At 47.2% G+C, this 20350-nt stretch overlaps 1 protein-coding gene across 9 annotated transcripts in view; it reads right to left on the reverse strand.

The window, feature by feature from the left end:
- HDAC4 (histone deacetylase 4) overlaps nt 1-20350 on the reverse strand; it is a 176839-nt gene that overhangs the window by 99618 nt on the left and 56871 nt on the right. For 5 of the 9 annotated variants that reach the window (XM_039704594.1, XM_039704590.1, XM_039704591.1 and 2 more), the window contains exons 1-2: nt 13700-13850; nt 7642-7713 (exon numbers count right to left, since the gene is read on the reverse strand). In XM_039704594.1, coding sequence (XP_039560528.1) covers nt 7642-7713; nt 13700-13808 — 181 coding nt within the window. In that variant the 5' untranslated portion in view covers nt 13809-13850. Of the gene's footprint in view, nt 1-7641; nt 7714-13699; nt 13851-20350 lie in introns of those variants that run through there. The other 4 variants (XM_039704597.1, XM_039704596.1, XM_039704598.1 and 1 more) reach the window with 2 other exon arrangements.

The following is a 20350-nucleotide window of genomic DNA, read 5'->3' on the forward strand; positions in this document are numbered from 1 at the left end:
TCACCCAGGACACCTGATACTCGTGTCAACACAGCTAGCACCTTCCCTGCTGTGTCACTCCCATCCCTGATCAGCCTCGGGGCACGGCCAGGTCGTGTGTCCAGAGCCCAAACAGAAGTGAAACCATTCCCTGCACTGCCATGCTGGAAAGGAAACTCCAGAGAATTCTAGAATTTACTTCTCTGCAATTTTAAGGATTACTCCACACCATCTTGGGGTCACCAAGGTAAAGTCCTCAAGGTCCCAAAAGGGATTTTTAAATTTTAAATCAATTTACTAATTTTTCAGTACCAGCCTTTCCTTCTGCCTTTTCCACAGTGTTATCTCCTAACCCAATGGGCTTTGAACTCCTGAGGCTTTAGAGACTTTGTTACAGGCACAGCCAGGGATGAGGGAGAGGGATATGAGTTCTGTTTAGCACTAATTCAAGACATGATAACTCCCTGGGACAGGGATTATTCAAGCATAATACAAATATATACACATATATGTACATATATAAGCATATACAAATCCCTGTATCAGGGATTTACATGGAACGTGAAAGGAATTTTATTTTTTCCATCTATAAAAATGTTTGATACCTCCAAACATGGTATCAAACACCTAATACTGTGGTTAGGGGTATTTTTTTGATAATATTCCAGCTGTACTTTTCCAGCACAACATTTGGTTGAAGGTCAGGCCTGGTGTTTCCCACCAGGAAAAGCTAGCAGCTTTTCAGACCCCACAGACTATAAAAGGCAGGACACGGAAACAAGGAGTCATTCCTTCTGGAACATCTGAGCTGGCTTTGAAGCCCAAAACATGATTTGTGAGGTTAAATGCACTCACACACACACACAATTCCACTGCAGTGGCAGGCTGGGCACCAGGGTCTGGTTGAGCTCCAGGGACAGAGCTGGGAGCTCCTCCCAAGATCCTGCTCCCACTACAAAGCCATTAAGTAGAAGGAGGGGCAGGGATGGATGGGATATTGGGGAGAAAATCTTCCCTGTGAGGGTGGGGAGGGGCTGGGATGGAATTCCTGGAACAGCTGTGGCTGCCCCTGGATCCCTGGGAGTGTCCAGGGCCAGGCTGGACACTGGGGCTGGGAGCAGCCTGGGACAGTGGGAGGTGTCCCTGCCCACGGCAGGGTGGAAGGGCATGAGCTTTGAGATCCCTCCCATCCCGAAGCCTCCTGGGGTGCTGTGATTCCTGAGTGCCTGCAGGCATCCACTCGGTGTGCTGCTGGAGCCCAGGAAAGGAAACCTGTCCTCAATAGCTGCCCCTCAGAGCCACGTCTGTGAGGGAAGCCTGCCCGAGGGCTGTGTGAGGGGAACTCCTGCCACCCTCTGAGCCGAGATCCACCAGCAAAACTCTGCTCTCAGCTCAGCAAAACCCCTCTGACCCGCCCTGGCTGAGGCAGACAGGCAGGCCTAGTGCCACCCTAAGATCCCACTAAGTGACAGGCACAGCAGCTGCCAGGATTACTGGGACGGGCAGGAGCTGGCTGCCCTCCCTTTCCCCCTCAGTGCGTCACCAGCACCTTCCCAAACCTGCTGCTGAGCCCAGGGCTCGTCCCACCCCTCCTGCCAGCAGGGAACAAACAGAAAACCCCACTGCTTGTCAGAGAAGGGGTTCGGAAAGGGAGGGACAAACTCCCACCTGTGCCTGGCCAGATCCCTGTCGTCCAGTCCCAGCACTCCCCGGGCAAACACCTCCAACTCTGCCTCATTAGTATTTTTAAAAATACCTTATTGCAACCACTTCATCTGTTTTTTGAAAAAAAAATTGAAGAAAAAATTGTATCAATTTACTTAATCTGAGGAACAATTTGCACACAGGTGGTAGGTGACTGTCCTCAGTGAAAATAAAAAGCTTCCCATATGTCACTTAAGCAGGACAACTCTGGATCTTCAAGAGCTTCATTAATATCATTACAGTGTGACTGTCTATAAGCATCATTATAAATGGATCAAAAAAGGCAAGTTTTGACCTAAATTTCACTGTTTGGTCATTCAGTGCAACTTGGAGTAGCTTGGGAGTTCTTCTCTCCAATGGATAAGATCATAGCATTTCACCAGAAACTTTTTTCAAAAATTCAATGTACACAATTCACTGGCAAGAACTGTCAGAGCTTTAAAAAGTACCTAGGAAAAGTATCATCAAAATGTGCAGTACATTTATTCTGCATATTACAACTGCAGTTCCAAATCAGTGATTCCAAAGCCTTTCATTAGATCATAAAAAACTTCAGGCCAGCTTATAATGAAATCTCTAATCAAATATGAATGAATCATCTGATATGACACAATTCCTTGAATGAGAAACAGATGGAAAAGTAGTGATGATTAAGTGGTTTAGATCACAAGATATTAGTTAAGCCAAAGGAGGAGATATTTAATCACAGACTCATAGAATGGTTTGGGTTGGAAGGGACCTTAAAGCCCATCCCATTCCACCCCCTGCCATGAGCAGGGACACCTCCCACTATCCCAGGTTGCTCCAAGTCCCCTCCAACCTGGCCTTGGACACTTCCAGGGATGGGGAATCCACAGCTTCCCTTGGCAACAAGGAAAGGTCTCTTTAATGAACCATCAGCAATCCCCCAGGGAAGTATCTGGAGACTGCTGTTGTATTTTAGGCATCGCTGCACAAAACATTCACCTGATATTCCCTCCACTGTCCGAAGAAAAAGCAGAGCCAAATATAGCCCTGAAAATCAATATACACTAGGGAAGAGCCTCCAGGATTGTGATAAATGCGTGTCATGCTAGAAGAGGAATTCCTAAAATCCTGGGAGCGCAGGTGGCTGCTCTCTCCCCTTCAGCAATAAACTACCCCCGGTTAATTTTGGCAGAAAGCACCCTAGGGAGCTCTGCAGTGCAGGGCACAGCCATGAAAAGGGCAGGCAGACAAAGGAAACACAGCCCCTGGGAATAATGGGACCATCCATCCTCATCCTGCAGCCAGTGCTGGCACCATCTGTGCAGGGAAGCTGATGTTTTCCATTGGAGGAATTGAGTACAGGGTGTCTTGGACCACTGCTGGCCCAGGATGAGCCTTACCTCCAGAAGTGAAGGGACTGAGAATGAAATCAAACCAGAACTGCAGAGATTTCACCCCAATTACCTCTCTGAGGTTGCAAACCCAGGTAAATCACCCAGGCTGCAAACACACATGGCAGACAAGACAGCCTCCAAGATCCCCTCTGAGGCACATGGAATTTTTTCCCCAAGGAAGGCCTCAATCCATGATCTATTTCCATGAAACATTTATCACTTTTCATTCACCACACAGTACTGTTATTTTTAGCAAAACTAGAGGCAATGGGAACAAATTCCTGAATAATCATTCAAGGGAGCCCTTCCACGCCTGCTTGCATCCTGCCATTTCCTCCTTCCCTAAGTTTTCTTCACAAAGTTCTAGCATTCAAAGCTCTTCCCTTCATCACCTGCTTTTATATAAATCAAAAGGGCAAAACAACCTTTCCTGTGCTAGGGAATCGTTAAGAATTCTTATTTTTCAAAATAACACTTGGTGAAGAGTCAGGACTAAGGGAATCCAGTGAATTCCAGAGCTGATATGTGTGAATTAATGAACTAAGTGAGGTGAGGGAGGAAGAAAGAAAACCAGCAAGTTGGGGCTTGCAGCAGAGCGAACTTTCCTGCCTTTCATCCAGGAAACCACCACTGCATTCAAGTGCTTCACATTTAAGTGCTGCTTTCAGCTGTTAAAAGAGGGATAATCATTTATAATTCATGCCAGCTCTTCCAATTGATAACCATTTCCTCATGGGTAAGAAAGGAGACAGATAAATCATGACAGATAAATACGTTTTCTGAGACAAAAGACAACAAAGCAGAGTTGAGGAGCTGCGGGCTCCTGTTCTTCCAAACCCACGGGGATCAGGATATTACCATACTGGGCTACAGCATCAGATCAGCTCAGGACTGCCCATCCCTGGAAACGCCCAAGGCCAGGTTGGACAGGCCTAGGAGCAACCTGGGATAGTGGAAGGTGTCCTTGCTCATGGGACAAGATGGGTTTTAAGGTAATTTCCAGCCCAAACAAGTCTGTGATTCTCTGATTCCCAGCTTGGCTAGAGGAGTGGTTTAATTCCATGTGGAACATGGATGCTGAAGCTGAGACAGAGGCGGCCAAAAAACTCATCCCTCTTCCATACACCCCTGCACATGCACAGAGTGCTAAAGCAGAGTTAGGTCATTAAATTATCCCATGACCAACAGAACATGGGTTTGGGGACAGCCTTAGTCCAGAAAAGAGGTTCTGAAGCTTGAACTTCCCTGCTCCTCTGTTCTACATGCGGCAGTTCCCTCCCCTCTCCTGCATAAATAACCCCAAATTACTGACTGCAAAGGGCTTCTAATAGCAGCACAATTCAGCAAATCCTCTGTGGAAACTGGGGAGCTGGCTGAAGGGCTGTCAGGGCTTTCCTTACTGGGGGAATGGCTCTGGAGCTTTCCTCCAGCAGGCGAAACATTCCTTTGATTGTCACTGCATGGGCCATGGTTTGTCCATTTAGCTCAGGGTTGGAAATTAAAGACAAATATTAATAAATCATAAGTACTGCAGGAAATAGAATCTCGAGCTGATTTTAACTCCCAAGGCTTTAAGCTGCAGTTCCTCTGCTATCTGGGAATCATGGAATGGTCTGGGTGGGAAGGGACTCAAACCCATCCACTGCCATGGGCAGGGACACATTCTACTAGCCCAGGCTGCTCCAAGCCTGGCTTGGACACTTCCAGGGATCCAGGGGCAGCCACAGCTTCTCTGGGAAATCTGTACCAGGGCCTCACCAGGCTCTGATTATTAAAAAAAAATTTAAAAAAAGAATTAAGGGAAGCAGGGTTGTTCAATGAAGTAAATTTATTCCTTTTCCTGCCCCGGGCCAAAGGGGGATCCTCAGGAGTCTGAGGCAGAGCAGGCAGAGCTATCCAGAGATGGTTATTGTATCCTACCCCAGAGCAGGATGTGGGCTGGGGGGCTTTGTCTTTTTGTACTTCTGTGAGCACCTCAGAAATTCAGGCGTGCCAATTAGGGGTGATGTGTCTTTGAAAAGGGAAAATGTTTCCCTTCCTCCAATAAATGCTTAATTTATACAGAAAAGAAGATAGAAATAATTTTCACTGCTGATGACTGAAGTCAGTTCTATTGAACCAAATTCACTCCTAAAAAAACATTTCATAAAATTGCTGTAAATATTTCTTGGTTTGGAGTTGAAATGCTCTGCATTTCAGGGAGGATTTTTAGAACTTTCTCACCATTTCACATCAGAGAAAAACAACTAACAGGGGTCAAACCTCTCCTTCACTTGGTTCGTGGTGAAGAGGAAAACATTTTGGTTTCCTACAAGCACACCGCAGTGATTTTATCTGCAACAGAAATGCAGCATAAAAGCTCATCGACCACTCATGTTTATTCAACCTTACCCTGACCAGGGCAGGAGAATGTTTTAAACAAAATAGCCCAAGACACAATCAAGCAATTTTTTTCCCTTATGCTGTTTTTAACCATTATTTCAGTCATGTCTGAGACTTGGAATACCACCCATTAATCCCACATACAACTTGTTTTTCCAGAGCAATGCTTAGTGTTACTTCTCCTTTCTTCTCTCAGAAAGATCTGCAGCAAACTCCTGAAGACAAGAATGATATGGCAATCCCAGAATGGGCTCAGTGGGAAGGGATCTTTAAGGTCATCCCATTCTACCCCCTGCCATGGGCAGGGACACCTTCCACTGTCCCAGGGTGCTCCAAGGCCCAACCAACCCGGCCTTTGGCACTGCCAGGGATCCAGGGGCAGCCACAGCTGCTCTGGGCACCCTGTACCAGGGCCTGCCCACCCTCACAGGGAACAATTCCTCCCCAATATCCCATCCATCCCTGCCCTCTGGCAGTGGAAGCCATTCCCTGTGTCCTGTTCCTCCATCCCTTGTCCCCAGTCCCTCTCCAGCTCTCCTGAGCCCCTTTAGGCCCTGGCAGGGGCTCTGAGCTCTCCCTGGAGCCTTCTCCTCTCCAGGTGAGCCCCCCAGCTCTCCCAGCCTCAATTCCATTCCCCCAGCTCAGTTACTGGGAGAACCATTTGACAAAGAGAAGCGCTGCCCACCTCTCATCCCACCCACCTCACACCAGCACAGCTCCCCAGGGATCTCTGCCTCATTGTTTTCCCAAAAGCATAGAGGCGAGTTATTAAAAATACTCAAAATGGAGTCCAAACAGCAAGAACTCTGTAACTCCTGCCTGGTTCCATCAAACAGCCTCAATTCACCTGGGAAAAAGCAGCCAGAACAGACTCTACCATCGAGTTCCCTAAGCTCTCAACCAGCACCAGCCTTTGGCCTGGAATACCTCAAAAGGAAACATTAAACTTAACCAGCAAACAAAATCAAGCCCAAAATAAAAGGATAGAAGATTCAGACCCATCCCCTTCACAATACTGGCCCATGATCCACAGAGCCACAAAACCCAGCCTGGCTCACGACTGAGGGGCACAGTAAAACCTGTAAGTTGACCTGTGCTCCCACAGCGACTTTAAAATGAGAATCCCTCTGAGGGTTAGGAAAATAGAACCTCCCTTACCTGACAGACACGTTTGGGAGCACACAGAGGGGAGATGGATTTCTCAGAATCCAAAGCCAAACGCCCGTGCCTGGTAAACAACCATCTCTTCCTTTTTTCCCCCAATGCAACAACTCTACCTCCTTGAAGGTTTCCTTCTCCAAACAGGCACTCAAGTCCACAAAAATCTAGGTTAGGTCACAGCCCACTTTTTTTCTCCCCCTCCCAGTGTACCAAAGTTGTTTTGAATAAACTTCGTTTACATTTTTCCAACTGGCATTACCAGAAGTGCTCAGATCTTCTGCAAGATCTCATCCTTAATAGAAAAGGGCCTGAGGGCATTTTGGAAGGTAACAGAGAAGGGAAAGTTGGGGGTTTGGAAGATCTGAGCTGCTCCCTGCAGAGTAGATAATGTTTGCTATATCCTGTCACCACCCCTGGTAAAAATATCTGCTTGAACCAGGGAGAGAGAAAGGGGGAAACAAAAGCCAGCAGCAGATTGTTTCCCCCAGAATTCCATGTACTGGGAGCAGAACTTTGGATTCCATCACTTGTAGAGCTGCAGCCCTGAGCTCTAAAGAGCTCTCCCAGCTCAGCAAGGAGCAGCCAGGATGAGGAGCAGAAGGACAAGCCCCAGGAGAGGCCGTGGCAGGATCATTAGGAGAGGCAGAACAGCAAACAGCCCAGAGCCCAGCGTGACACACTTTGATCAGCCCGGCCTTGGCTCCCTGCTCCTTCTCCCTAATGAGAGCAGCAGCTCCAAAACCTCCTTCTGGGCTGGGAAGGGACTCCTTCAGATGTTGCTTTGTTCTCCTGTCCTCTCCTTTCTAAGGCAAACCAAGCATCTCCCACCAGGCTGGGCTCCCCTCAGCCCCCTGCAAGACTCCCAGGGCTGCTGTGCTCCATTCCGAAATCCCACTCTCCCAGCCTGGGAAAGCAGAGGTGTGCAAGTCCTAACAGACTCTGTTCCAGCACTCTGCATTTGCATTCTGCTCTCCTATTCACAAGGCAGAGCTGCAGAGCCTTTTCCTGCACCCCCAGAACAGGAATGAGGTTTAATAGGAGGTTTTTTCCTTACCAGAGCTCGGCATGTGGTTCACTCGAGGTGGATTCAACAGCTCCACTGGCTGGTCTCTGCCAGAAAGCCCATCTGGAAAGAGGAGGGAAAAAGAAAATAAAATCACATCAACACTTCGGGTAGCTGAGCTATTTTTAGCCATTCCAAGCAGGAAAAAAAAAAAATCAGCAACCAATTATCGATGCAGAGCAGAAACACAAGTAGCACAAATCAATGGAAATGAGAACATTCCCAGGACAGCTAAAGCAGAAAATAAAGGAGACTCTATCCCGAATTACACTCAGGGTTTCCTGGTCCTTAAGTCCACAACTGGTGCTGATCCCAGGCTGAGGAAATAGGCATGTCAGCTCACAAACCTTACCAGAGAAAACTGTGACTCCTTCCTTGCTGGGGGAACTGAGCTAAGACAGAGACGCAGCCCCACGGAGCAAAGTTGAGGAATGGCTGGAATATGCCAGGGAGATGTTAAGGAAAACTGACAAATCACTGCAGGAGATTAAAATGCAGAGACATGCATAACAAGCCCCATTTTGCATAAGTTTAGATTTCAGAAAGGCATTAAAAACATACTTTGTAAATGAGATGCACAAATCCATCTTGCTGAAGCAGTTCCCTATTTAAAATATTTCCAAGATTGTATCTTGCATCCAGGTAGAGTTAAACAGAACAACCAGTGTTGGCGACTGCCACACCTGAGTTTCTAGTCACCCATTCGCCTCCCAGAAAAGCCAAAGCAAAAAATGCTAAATTATGTTTTCAGTGTAATTACGAACCCTGGGATACAGAAAATTTATCTCAAACCTATTTGTTCCACCTCTATCAGTCTGTCTCACTTTTCCCCTCCAACCCCTTTCTGTGCTGCAGCTCTGATAGGATCAAGCCAAACCCTGTCTGGAGACATCAAAGAAGCCACCCCATCTCTCTCAGGAAAAGGACAGTGTTAGAAAAATGTTAATATTTGTTTTCTTCTCCCTGCTTTCTCTGTTTTTCTGGAGAGAAAGCACAGCTGGAGACTTCTCCATGTCTTGCCTGGGTTCACCTCCAGTGACCATACCCAGATGGAAAGAGAAGAGCAAAACATCACTATTTTAAACATAATCAAGCCATCAGGTGCTCCAGAGTCAGTAGAGAGCACAGCCCAGGAGAATTCCCAGTTTTCCTGGGGAGCAAAGGATTCTCAGCTTCTCTGCTGGGCAGTTTCAGATAAAGATGTTCCTTCATAGGAGAAGAACCCATGGACAAAACAGAGCCCTGTAGCAGCACCCAGGTGCTCTGTGAAACAAATCCAGGTCAATTTGGGGATTTTTAAAGACTTGTTTAATTACAAGAAGTGCCATACCCACAAACCAATGCTTTGCAATCTTTGTTTCAAAATGAGTATTAGATTAATCACAGCAGGACATTTAGGAGCATCTTTTAAAGCACTGACACCTGAAACACTTGAAGCAGAACCAAGCTGTCCAAGACCAAGGTCCTGTCTTTGCTGTCCAAATAAAGCTCCATAAAATAAAATAATAAAAAAAAACCCAACGAAAAAAGAAAAAATAAAGCTCTAAATCTTTGGAGTCCTCCCTCAAGCACAAGGATGTGGAGCTGCTGGAGCACTGCAGAGAGGTCAAGCCATGCAATCAGGGTTTGACTCTCCTCACAAGCCACAAACCCTGGTTTGAATACTGAGACAGCCCAGACAAGCTGCAAAATATCCCCCAGCTCTCTGCTGGCCAAATTGGTGCTAAGCTACTAAACAGAACTGGCAAGGAAACATCCCTCTCAAACTGGTTCTCTATGAATCAGTCTGATGATTTCTCCAAAACTCTGCAACAAAGTGCTCTGTCCACGGAGCCTGGAGGGAAGCAGACACCAGCCTGGCTGATTCATGGCTCGAGTCAGGGAACATTTTAGTTTCCAGATGGGCATTTCTACTCATTAATTAACAAGATGAAGCCATAATTCATTGATGGAAACTTGAACACTTTGGTTTTTATCTTAATCTGTTCCAAAGAGTTGTTTAAGTTATTCAGAAAATATAGCCAGGACAGGTTTGGAAGTAGCTGAGTTTGCAGGTTTTTAAGAAGTTGAAAATAGCAAAACAAAGACAAAATATTTATAAGTTCAGTCCAGAATAAACCAGAAACATGGCAGATAAAACCCTTGGAAAAGATGAAGCAGCAGAACCAAGACTGGAATTGTCAAAAGCAGAATTGTCAAGATTAGAAAAGACCTCTTAAATCATCAAGTCCATCTAGGGCAAAACTAAACCAGATGAAGACAGGGAAAAACAACTTCTCCACTTAAAAAAGACAAAAAATGAAGAGAAATTGAAGGCTGGAACATTCAATGAGGTCTTAAAGAAAGCTGCAAGCAGCCTGACTATAATCAACTCTGATGAGCTTAAAAATGCAGGGCAGAACTGGGAACTAAGAGGTTATTTAAATGGTTTTCCATTTATTCAGATCTTTCAACCTGATGCAAATCACCCCAGCCTACCTGAACTCCTGGAGCAAAGCAATGAGCAACTAAAAATTATCTTTAATAGACAGAGTAGAGGAGAAGTTCTACAGAGCTGTAGAAGCAAAACTTTAGGAGAGACAGAGAGAAAGGCAGGAGCAAGAGGTAGACAAAATCAGCATTACTGACTGAGATTTGTCCCCTTGGAGCTTGAAATGCAGAATTAAAACTAAAAAAAAAAGGATGGGAGATGCAGTGACAAAATGGGAGTAAAACCTCCCCACTGTGATAATGATAAAAAAAGTACAGCTACAAATGGGAAATACCTGGCCAAGCAAGGCCAGAATAAGGAAAAGCCAAAACATTTTCCAAAACCAAGCACTCTGCATTCAGTGAGGATACCGAGGATCCCAGTTCCCTCCTGGATGTGCCAGGCCATCCCTCAGGGACATGGCAGTGTCAGTGGCCAGAGCTTTAGTTTCAACACCTGAAGATGAATTGTGGGCAACCAAGGAGAAACCTCAGAGGGAAGATTTTAAAAAATGAGACAGAGGGGCTGCAGAACTTAGTTTTGCCAGCATCAGCCTGTTCTCCGTGGAGGGAAGACATCAGAGTGGCCCAGAGATATTTTTCAGGATGAGCAGTTTTCTGCCAACGCTGTGAGTTTGAGACCACTTGGCCAACTTCTGTTTCCTTTGCTCAAAAATATTCTGGACACCACCTCACTGCACAACAGCAATCAGGGGCTTCTGAGCAGGCAGGGGATTTACTCAGAGGGTGGACAGGCCCTGGCACAGGGTGCCCAGAGCAGCTGGGGCTGCCCCTGGATCCCTGGAAGTGTCCCAGGCCAGGCTGGATGGGGCTTGGAGCAGCCTGGGACAGTGACAGGCAGGGGAACGGCATGAGCTTTGAGGCCCCAGATCACTCTGGGATTCTACAAGCCAGCACAAGCCTCATCCGCTTCCATCAGAGAGGCCCAGGCCGTAGCACACGAGAGCTCCTGGCTGGTCCTGGCACTGCTCAGGAGTTCTGTGCTGTCTCCATTACATGCGTCAGCCCACAGCAATTCCATGAATCTCTTCCAGGCACAGGAACGTGGGGGTTCTTTCCCCCCTGCTCTCAGTACCCACAGTGTATCACGCTATAAAAAGCACCTTGCATTTAGTACCCGAGCTGGGCTGGGGGAAGGACCATGTGCAAACAGGATTTCTCTGCCTTACTTCCTGCAGGATCTGGGGAGGGTCCGTGGGTGGCTCTGCTCGAGTGTTTGGCTGAATTTAAAAACCAGATCATGCACTGCCCTTGGAGCCTTGGGATACCAGGCAGCTAAAACAGGCTGGCTGAGGAATAAAAAACCTCCACCCCTGACCGTTAAGCACAGGCCACTGGAACATCCTGACTTGCATATCAAGCGTGTGTGACAAGTTACAATATTAGTAATGAGAACGCTAATTATCATGGATGCGTTATTTATTTGTCTGCTCACTCGAAATTTACAGAGGGGGGGAAAAAATCTTTCAACATTTACAAGAAAGCAATTAGGACAGCAAATGGATTATTTCTCTTTAAACCTATGAGAAAATGCTCAGTGCATATTTCCTCTCTAATTTGTCTGCACTCAAGGATCTATTTTTGGAAGTCTCCCTAGACTGTATTGTAGCACCACATGTACTGTAATGGCATTTTAATTAGCCCAGAGAGCTGGAAGATGCACTCTGCATCCGAAAGAGAGGCAGCCTAACAAAATGAGAGAATCCTTCTCTTCCCTTCTCAGAGATTTACAGCAGCTCTCAGGCCGAAATACCAATTATGGCTTCAACTGGAACCGACTGCGACTGCTGTAAAAACCCAGCGCCTCACCCGGCCGCTGGAACTCCATGGCAGCAAACCCGGGTTTAAGCACTATTCACTCCTACTTTAAAGGGGGATGGTGAAATTAAAAACACTGCAGCCACACAGGGCCAGAACGGGGGACAGGAGGAGGGGAGACAAGTGAAAAAGGGATGGATCTGTCCAAGTTATCAAAACACCCATTTAGATGAAAGTTAATTCAATCCGGTTCATATGCGATAATTCTTTAATTATTAGGATTATTATAACTACAGCTAATATTGAAGTGAGCCACCGTGCCTTGCCAGTGGGTGACATCATGCATCATCATCACCAGGATGGTCTGGTGCATATATATATATATATATATATATATATATATATATATATGCTTAATTTGCCTTCATTCTGACTCCTTGCTGTGGATGCAGTAGGAAGTAGGTCAGGCTGGTGGCTTCCTCAGTTCTGGAAGAGGCTGGCACATGCGGAATAGCAAACACCCCTCATGCCCTTGACAATCCTGATTGCTCCACAGACATTCCTGAGTCCAGATGTCAGTGGGGGGTTCCACCAAAGCCAGGAGCCCACCCCAGCACCCAGTGCCTCACTAGAGAGAAACAGGATGGGGTTCAAACTTTCTTTTCCATTAGAATCCACACAAATACCTCACAAGAATCTGAAGATACCCAGGTGCAACATTTACAAGAGCTTGGTACTGCTCTCTTACCCTGGACCTTGTAAAGATAAATCCAGCAGGTCACAGATTGGCTAACATCAACGTAAAAGCATAAAAGGAAAAATAAAGAAGTTCAAGGCCAGGCTGGATGGAGCTCTGAGCAAACTGATCCAGTGAGTGGCACCCAGGCCGTGGCAGAGGCTTGGAACTGCATGGTCTTGAAGGTCCCTTCCAACCCAACCCCTCCTGAGACTCTAATGCTCAGCAGCTGTTAACACAAAAAGCAACATTTAATTTATTACTAGGAAGTTATCCTAGAAGCCAAAATACCTAAGAAGCGTTTAAACAGGAAGCTGTGGTCCTCAAGGCGTTGACAGACTGATATCCAAATGACAAGACACCACTTCTCAAATGCTAAACCCTGGAAGCATTGTGTTCCACTTCCTATGCCGTTATTTTCCTTAATTCTTTGCAGTGGGAGGATAAAGCAACTCCTCCTAAACATGACAATCTTCAGCCTCCTCAGCAGACTCCGATGACTTCATCCACACAAAGCTGAGGAGATGTGTCACTTTGGAAATCCACAGGAATAAAATAATCCTTGGCATGCAAATGCAAGTGAGCAGAGGCTCGGAATAATCCATCCCCTCCATCACAGAGGTTAACACTGCCTGGCATCATTACAGCAAGAAGCAGGAGCTGCCCATTCCAGGAGATTTGCTCTCCTTCCCCTTCCGGCAAGGAAAGCCAGAGCCCCCCACAGCCAGCCTTCCCACTGGCCCCCAACAAAGAATGCAGGGAAGGAAAGAGAAGGAAGAGAATGTATGCAACACTTTTTATGCCTATTTTTTTTTCCAAATGAAAAAAAATACCCATGTACTTAATGCCGGTCTTCATTCCATTTTACTGCAGCTGGTTTTGAAATTTACTCATTTGGTCCATTGGAAGTAACTATGGAAAGCCACGTAAAATCAGGGCTAAGCTAAAGCACACACCTGAAGTAACAACACCCAGATCACCTGTGGCACCTGGGACACCAAGGATGGCTCAGGAGGGATGGGAACCCAAGGAATGCAGTGCTCCCACCCAGCAGCCCACACGCACCTGGCAAACAGCCTCCCGCAGAGCTGGGGGGGCCCCGGCAGCAGAGGAGTGTCCCCACCATTCCCGTAGAACTGTGGGGGCCCCTGCAGCAGAGGAGTGTCCCCACCATTCCCGAAGGGCAGGAGCTGCACCCCAGCCCTGGCTGCTCTGCTCCCGGGCAGCCCCAGTTTGGGCAGGAGAGGCTGAGCTCTGCTTTCCCCCGGCAGGCACCGCCCCCGCAGTGACATTCCCAGGCATGGGGCTGTGTCCCAGACCCAGCTCTATTCCGGGATCTCTCCTGTGGATGACAGGAGGCCTCTGCTGGTGGCCACCCAACACCTCCCCCTGCCCAGGGCAGAGCAAACCCCAACAAATCCCAGGGCACCGCGAGGCTCAAGGAGGATCTGCAGGATGGAAAAGCATGTCCCGATGTTCCATCAGTCCCAGGTGAGGTGCTGCCTGCAGGATCAGCCTGGCACAATGCACAGCACGTCCCCCTTATCCCAGCCTTGTCCCATAAAGAGCCACCAGGATCAGGAAAAACATCCCTATCTACCTGTTCCTCACATAATTTCCTTATCACAAGAGCTGGAGCCCCTCTGCTCTGGAGCCAGGCTGGAAGAGCTGAGGAAGAAAAGAAAAGGCTCCAAGGAGAGCTCAGAGCCCCTTCCAGGGCATAAAGGGGCTCCAGGAGAGCTGGAGAGGGACTGGGGACAAGGGATGGAGGGACAGGATACGGGGAATGGCTCCCACTGCCAGAGGGCAGGGATGGATGGGATATTGGGAAGGAATTGTTCCCTGGGAGGGTGGGCAGGCCCTGGCACAGGGTGCCCAGAGCAGCTGGGGCTGCCCCTGGATCCCTGGAAGTGCCCAAGGCCAGGTTGGACACTGGGGCTTGGAGCAGCCTGGGATAGTGGCAGGTGTCCCTGCCCATGGCAGTGGATGGGACTGGATGAGCTTTAAGGTGCCTTTTCTTCCACAGTCCTCTGGGATTCTGTGATTCCATAACACCTGCCGTTCTCCACCAGCTTTAGATTGTCTGATATATCATCTTCATGTCAATTATGTACAGATTTCTAAAATGTGGACTTCAGATATTTTTAAATCCTGGATTAAAAAAAACAGACTCCCATTTCAAAGCATCTAAAAGTAGATTCCACTTTAACAGACTTGGTGGAACAGCAATTTTCCCACTTGCAACGAAGGAGCCCAGACTCCGCTGTTCATGACTATAAATATATTCATAGATATTTTCCCTGGCACAAAGCACTTCAATTTTAAAGGCAAGAGATTCATCAACTCTTCTGGAGAGCTTCATCCTTTTGCTGCTTTGATTCTGTCAGTGAGCACACGCTCCTGGCAGGAGTGGAGGAGGGCACAATCTGCCACCATCTGCAGGGTGCAATCCATCTGAAAAGGTGACTGTCCTCAAGAAATTAGCATAGTCCAAGCATTTAACTTCACTCTGGAATATTATGTTCAACGAACAGGCTCTTTCCAGAGCCATTCTGCAAAATGTTCCTGTTCCCTGTGTGGTGCTGGGATATTTTGGTTTTAAGTTGTAATGCAGCCTTTTAACAAAAGTGGATAAAATTTTCCATCCTTCTTGGGAGGCGAACAGGATAAAGGCAGGATTCCACCCTCCCAGTTAAATGTTTCTCCAGGAGATCAGCGTTATCAAAGTGAGGTGTTTAATCTGCTGAGACAGGTCCTGTGAACTTCAGCACAGTAAGAAAAGCCAACTCCCCAGGACTCCCTCAGCATTCAGCAGGAGAGGTGCTGCTGGCACCCAGCCACTCCCCAATCACCCACTATTCAGAACACACTCTCCCATTGGAGAGCCACAAATCCACAGACAGAATGCCCCTTTGATCCAAATGTTCCAGCAGGTTCTTCAAAACTGATTGCTGATACAAGAATGAAGCAAGGGAAGTGGGGGGTGGGGAAAGCACCTTGAAATTATCTGCAATTGTCAGCAGCGGGAGAGAGGCGAAGCACATTTTCAAGGCAGGAGAGAAGGTTCAGTAGCCTGCTTAATTTTCCCTTCTTTCTGGATGAATAAACTGTCAGGAAGAAATCCAGCTGAAAGATAGCCTGGCTCTTCCACAGCTTCAGATGAGGTTCCAGCTCCTGCCCACACGCTCACAGGACATGATGTTCAAGCTAATGAGATGCCATGGGAAGAAAAGGCTTCCCTCCTTCCAGGAGGGAACAAACTGGATGTGATGGGAAGCAAAGAGCATGGATTGCCTTTCAGCCCCATGCTTGGCTAGCACATGAACTAAATAAGGCTGTTCCACACAAGTGATGATTCTGGGGAAGCTCCTGCCAGAGCTCCAGGAGTGTTTGAACACCACTCCCAGGGATGCCCAGGGTGGGACTGTTGCTGTCTATGGGGCTGGACTTTGTGATCCTTGTGGGTCCCTTCCAGCTCTGGAGATTCCGTGATTCCATGGACTATTTCAAATGCAGGCTGCATCCAAAGGTTCTGATCCCTTCCAGTGCAGAAAAGGGACATGAGGACACTTATTCAGCAACCCACTACACTCATGCTAACCCAGGAAAAACTCCTGGATGCAGCAGAAACTACAGGGAGAACTGAGGCAAAGGAAACTGAGGCTTGGAGCCCTCCCTGGACACTGCTGGCAAGGGGAACCATCCAAGATTTCAGGACTAAGCAGATGCCTTCTGGCGTTGGGAGCTGCCTGAGCACATGGCAGAACTGGAAAGAGCTGAGGGAAAAAAGGGGGGGATTTTTCACTGAGGAAAATAAATATGGAGACATGGAAACAAGATGGTCAGCAAACAGACCAGGCGTTGGGTTTGATGGAGCAGTGGCTGTCAGGCTCCAAAGGCTTTCAGCCCCAACCTTTCCCAGTGCTCCATCACCCCTTCTACTACACCCACCAATTTCAGGATGGTAAACTCATCTTCACATACAATATCACATCCAAGCCTGTAACAGCACATCTGTGGTTTCCCAAAAGGGAAAAATCCTTTTGGTCCAACGTTTTAAGGATCACAGACCAGCTGACCGTGCTTACGAGCAGCCCGACCTGCAAGGCACCCCACGCCTGCTGGAGACAACAGTGACATGTTTGAGTGCCACCTCACTCTCAAAAAGGGAGGAGGACAAGTTTTCTCCTTGCTTTGCTCAGATTTCAAGCAGGTGCATGCAAAAAATGAGTAAGTTTGTGCACAGAGTTTGTATCAAAAATTACTGGCACCCAGAAATCAAAATCCTGTCCCAACATGCTAATTCAAGGTGCTCAAAACAAAACTGGAGATAGTGCTTGGTCAAAATCAAAATCATCAGTTCAACAATCCTGGAAGCACACAAACAAACAGCAATTAAACTGATAATACAGTTAAAACCAGTCATGACCACAGTGGCCATAATCCAAACTTCACCATTGGCTCTTTACTCTCAAAAGAAACAAACACCCCAAAAGTTCCAAGCACCAAGGGTGACTTTTAACTAAAGATAAGAACGTGGAGTCATTCATCCAAAAGACTGTTTTACTGTAAAATACACAAACAAAGTATTTCTGTGGGAATTACTGCCCTTAAACTAGAGCCATGAAGAAGCTGGACACTTTCTACAGAGAACTCCAGACGGAGACCACCAAATCCCAACCCAGAGGACAGCTTCCAGCACCCACCCTCAGCACCTCCTTTGACTCATGCTGATGATGGAAAGCAGCAGAAAGCTCCAAGAGAGGAAAATCTCACCACTGCCACCAGAAAGACACAATCCACAACTCCCTCGTGCTCAAAAATTCCCTTTATTCTGGTTCTATGGCACATAAGGGGTTCACACACACTGAAATGCTCCTGCAATGCATAATGGGTTTTCCTTGCCACAATGGATCATTATTCCATGGTGATCTAATCTAGTAATAGTAGATAATACCAGTAATATGGATTTGCTTTAGTAAAAGCATTTTAAATTGCATTAAACACAGTAACATGAGAACGGCACATTTTGAAAATGGATATTTCTAATTCCTGGTGTGTAGAGGAGCAACTCCTGTTTCCAAGCTAAGGAGAAGCAAATCTGTCTTAACACAAGGCCAACGCAAAATCATGGAATTGCAGAAAAGGTGGAAAGGCCCTCCAAGACCACCGAGTCCAACCATCAACTCAGCATCACTGCTAAACCTCGTCCCCAGGTGCAGCCTGAACACTGGACTTTATGTTCAAAATAATGTGACAAAGAGGAGAAAATAAACCAAAAAGCATTTTAATGAGTATTGTTGTCTGTTCCTTTAGGGCACAGAACTTTTACCCCCAAGGTGCAGCCTTCACAGGGGGCTGAACAGCACCAAACCACCTCATGATCTGCACTTCCCTAAGTGGATTGCTCCAGGTCTGTCTGGAGACAGCCTTCACAGGGAATCAGGAATCTCAGGAGCTGCAACACCCAGGGGACCTCTGAGTCCCTGAGGATCCCTCTGAGTGAACAATCAGCATGATGAAATACTTTTTGTGTGTTACAAAAGGAAATACATGTTCTAAAAAGTACTCAGCAGAGGTCTCCAGATGTAATTGTGAGTAGGTGGTTTGGGCTGGGAGGGACATGAAAGCTCATCCAGTTCCAACCTCCCTGCCATTGGCAGGGACTCCTTCCACTAGCCCAGGCTGCTCCAGTTCATTTGAACTCATTTCTGTGCATTATGTTGGGTTTTGTTTCAGCACTGCAAGTAGAAAAGTGTAAATTAAGATACTTGGGTTTACTACTTAAGTTACTCCTTAAGGCACCATTTACTCAGAAGTAGTCAGGCAAAAAAGGGATGATTTTGGGTTTTGTTTTCAGGGCTTTTTTTCTTAATCTGGAGTGATTTCTCTCCTATTTCTCGCCTTAAAGCCATGCCTTCTGTAGCCTTCTGTGTGCCCCAACCAAAATTCAGCTGGCACCTCCCAGAAATCCATCAGAATTCCTTTAAAGCTTCTGCAGCCAAGAGGTCCCTGCTTAGCATGGGAGGGGAAAACCATTGATAATATGATCAGCAAATAGGGAAGTGGGCTCCACATAATAAACCAAATGTGCTGGACCTGGAGAAAAGAAGGCTCAGTTTTCTCATTCCCTAGAACCAGTGCACTTTGTGAGCCTGAACAAATTATCCTACCTGGATGTTGTTTAAAAATAAGAAACCACAGTGACTATAAATTTGCTAAATAGCAAATACCTCCATTAGTTTTGGCTGCACCCTCCAGTGTTTTACACCAACAGCTACTTCTGGGTTGCCTTCCTCCAGCCACTGATGGAGAATCCATCCCCTGCCTTTTGCTGGCCAGAGGCACTGCCGTGCTGACATTCCCATCAAGCCAGCAGTGCTAATCAATGGCCTCCCAAAAAAATCAATCCTGGCCCACATTACAATCCTCCCCCTCAACACCCAGCCAGCAGGAATTGTTCATCCTTTGTGCACCACGAGCAAAGGAGCAGCTGAAAGCACTTGACATTTGTCAATGCAGATAAGATTCCCTCAGCTCTGGGTATGGCTGTTCACTCCTGGTGTTGGAAATGCATCAAGGCAGAGCTGCTCCCAGCACTGCTGCAGCTCTGTGCAAGGACTCATCCAAGGCAAAGCCTTTCAAAGAGCCAGTGAACATCCTGAAAGGAACCACAAGGACCAGAGTCCAACCCCTGGCCCTGCAGAGAGACCCCAACAATCCCACCCTGTGCATCCCTGAGAGCATTGTTCAAATGTTCCTTGGGCTCTGGCAGCCTCGGGGCTGAGCCCATGCCCTGGGGAGCCTGGGCAGTGCCCAGCACCCTCTGGGGGAAGAACCTTTTCCTGATATCCCTGTGGTTTGATCCCTCTCTGCTGCATGTTAAGAAGCCACTGAGTAACACAAATAAATCCTCACTGCTTTCCCTCACACTCCTCCTTGATACCCAAGGCATGTCCTTGGACAGGTTTTTTTGAACATCTTGTTCTCAAGCCACAGTTTAAAATTCACTGTACCCCTGCATCGCTGTCAGCCTCTACTCCTGTCTCTAGCATACATGAGGTTTGACCTTTTCAGATTTACATTTACAGCGTTCACAATCCTTGTGAGCTTTGCTACAGACAGAGAAAAAATCGAGTTGAGAGGAATTTCTGGAATGGTGACTGGGCTGCTGATGTTTCCTAAGGCAAAACACACGCTGCTTCTATTCCAGCTTCCTAATACCCTGGTAAACAAGAGAAAATTGATTGACAAAGGAACCCTAACTAGCTGGAATCCTCTAAAAGATGGAAAACAGACTTCCAGGGCTGCCCACACAAGTGAAGAAGCTTCGGCAGTCACTGTTCAAGGGTAGCACAAACAATGCTCCAAATGAAGAATGCAGCAGGAAAAAAAAATGCAGCCCAGCAGCTGGATTCCCAACTGAAGGAAGGAAAGCCAGGCACTTCCAAAAGTGTCCCATCACATAACCAGCCTCATGCTTCTGCCTTTCCTTTGTGCTGCACATGCTGTGCTTGTTTTCCTGGTATCCCTGATTTATGTGCATCCCTTCCACCCAGCTGTCTCAGCAGCACACAGAGCCTCAGTGTGTTCCCAGGCTGTGGGAACCCCAGCCTCCAGCAGATTTTCCTCTCCCATCCAGCCCCCAGAGGGAGGCAGGCACGCTTTTCCTAACACATCCACCACTTACAACACACACCCAAACCCCAAAGCTCT

This window comes from Passer montanus, unplaced genomic scaffold (genome assembly GCF_014805655.1).
Source record: "Passer montanus isolate IOZ18808 unplaced genomic scaffold, ASM1480565v1 scaffold178, whole genome shotgun sequence".
Taxonomy (NCBI): Eukaryota; Metazoa; Chordata; class Aves; order Passeriformes; family Passeridae; genus Passer; species Passer montanus.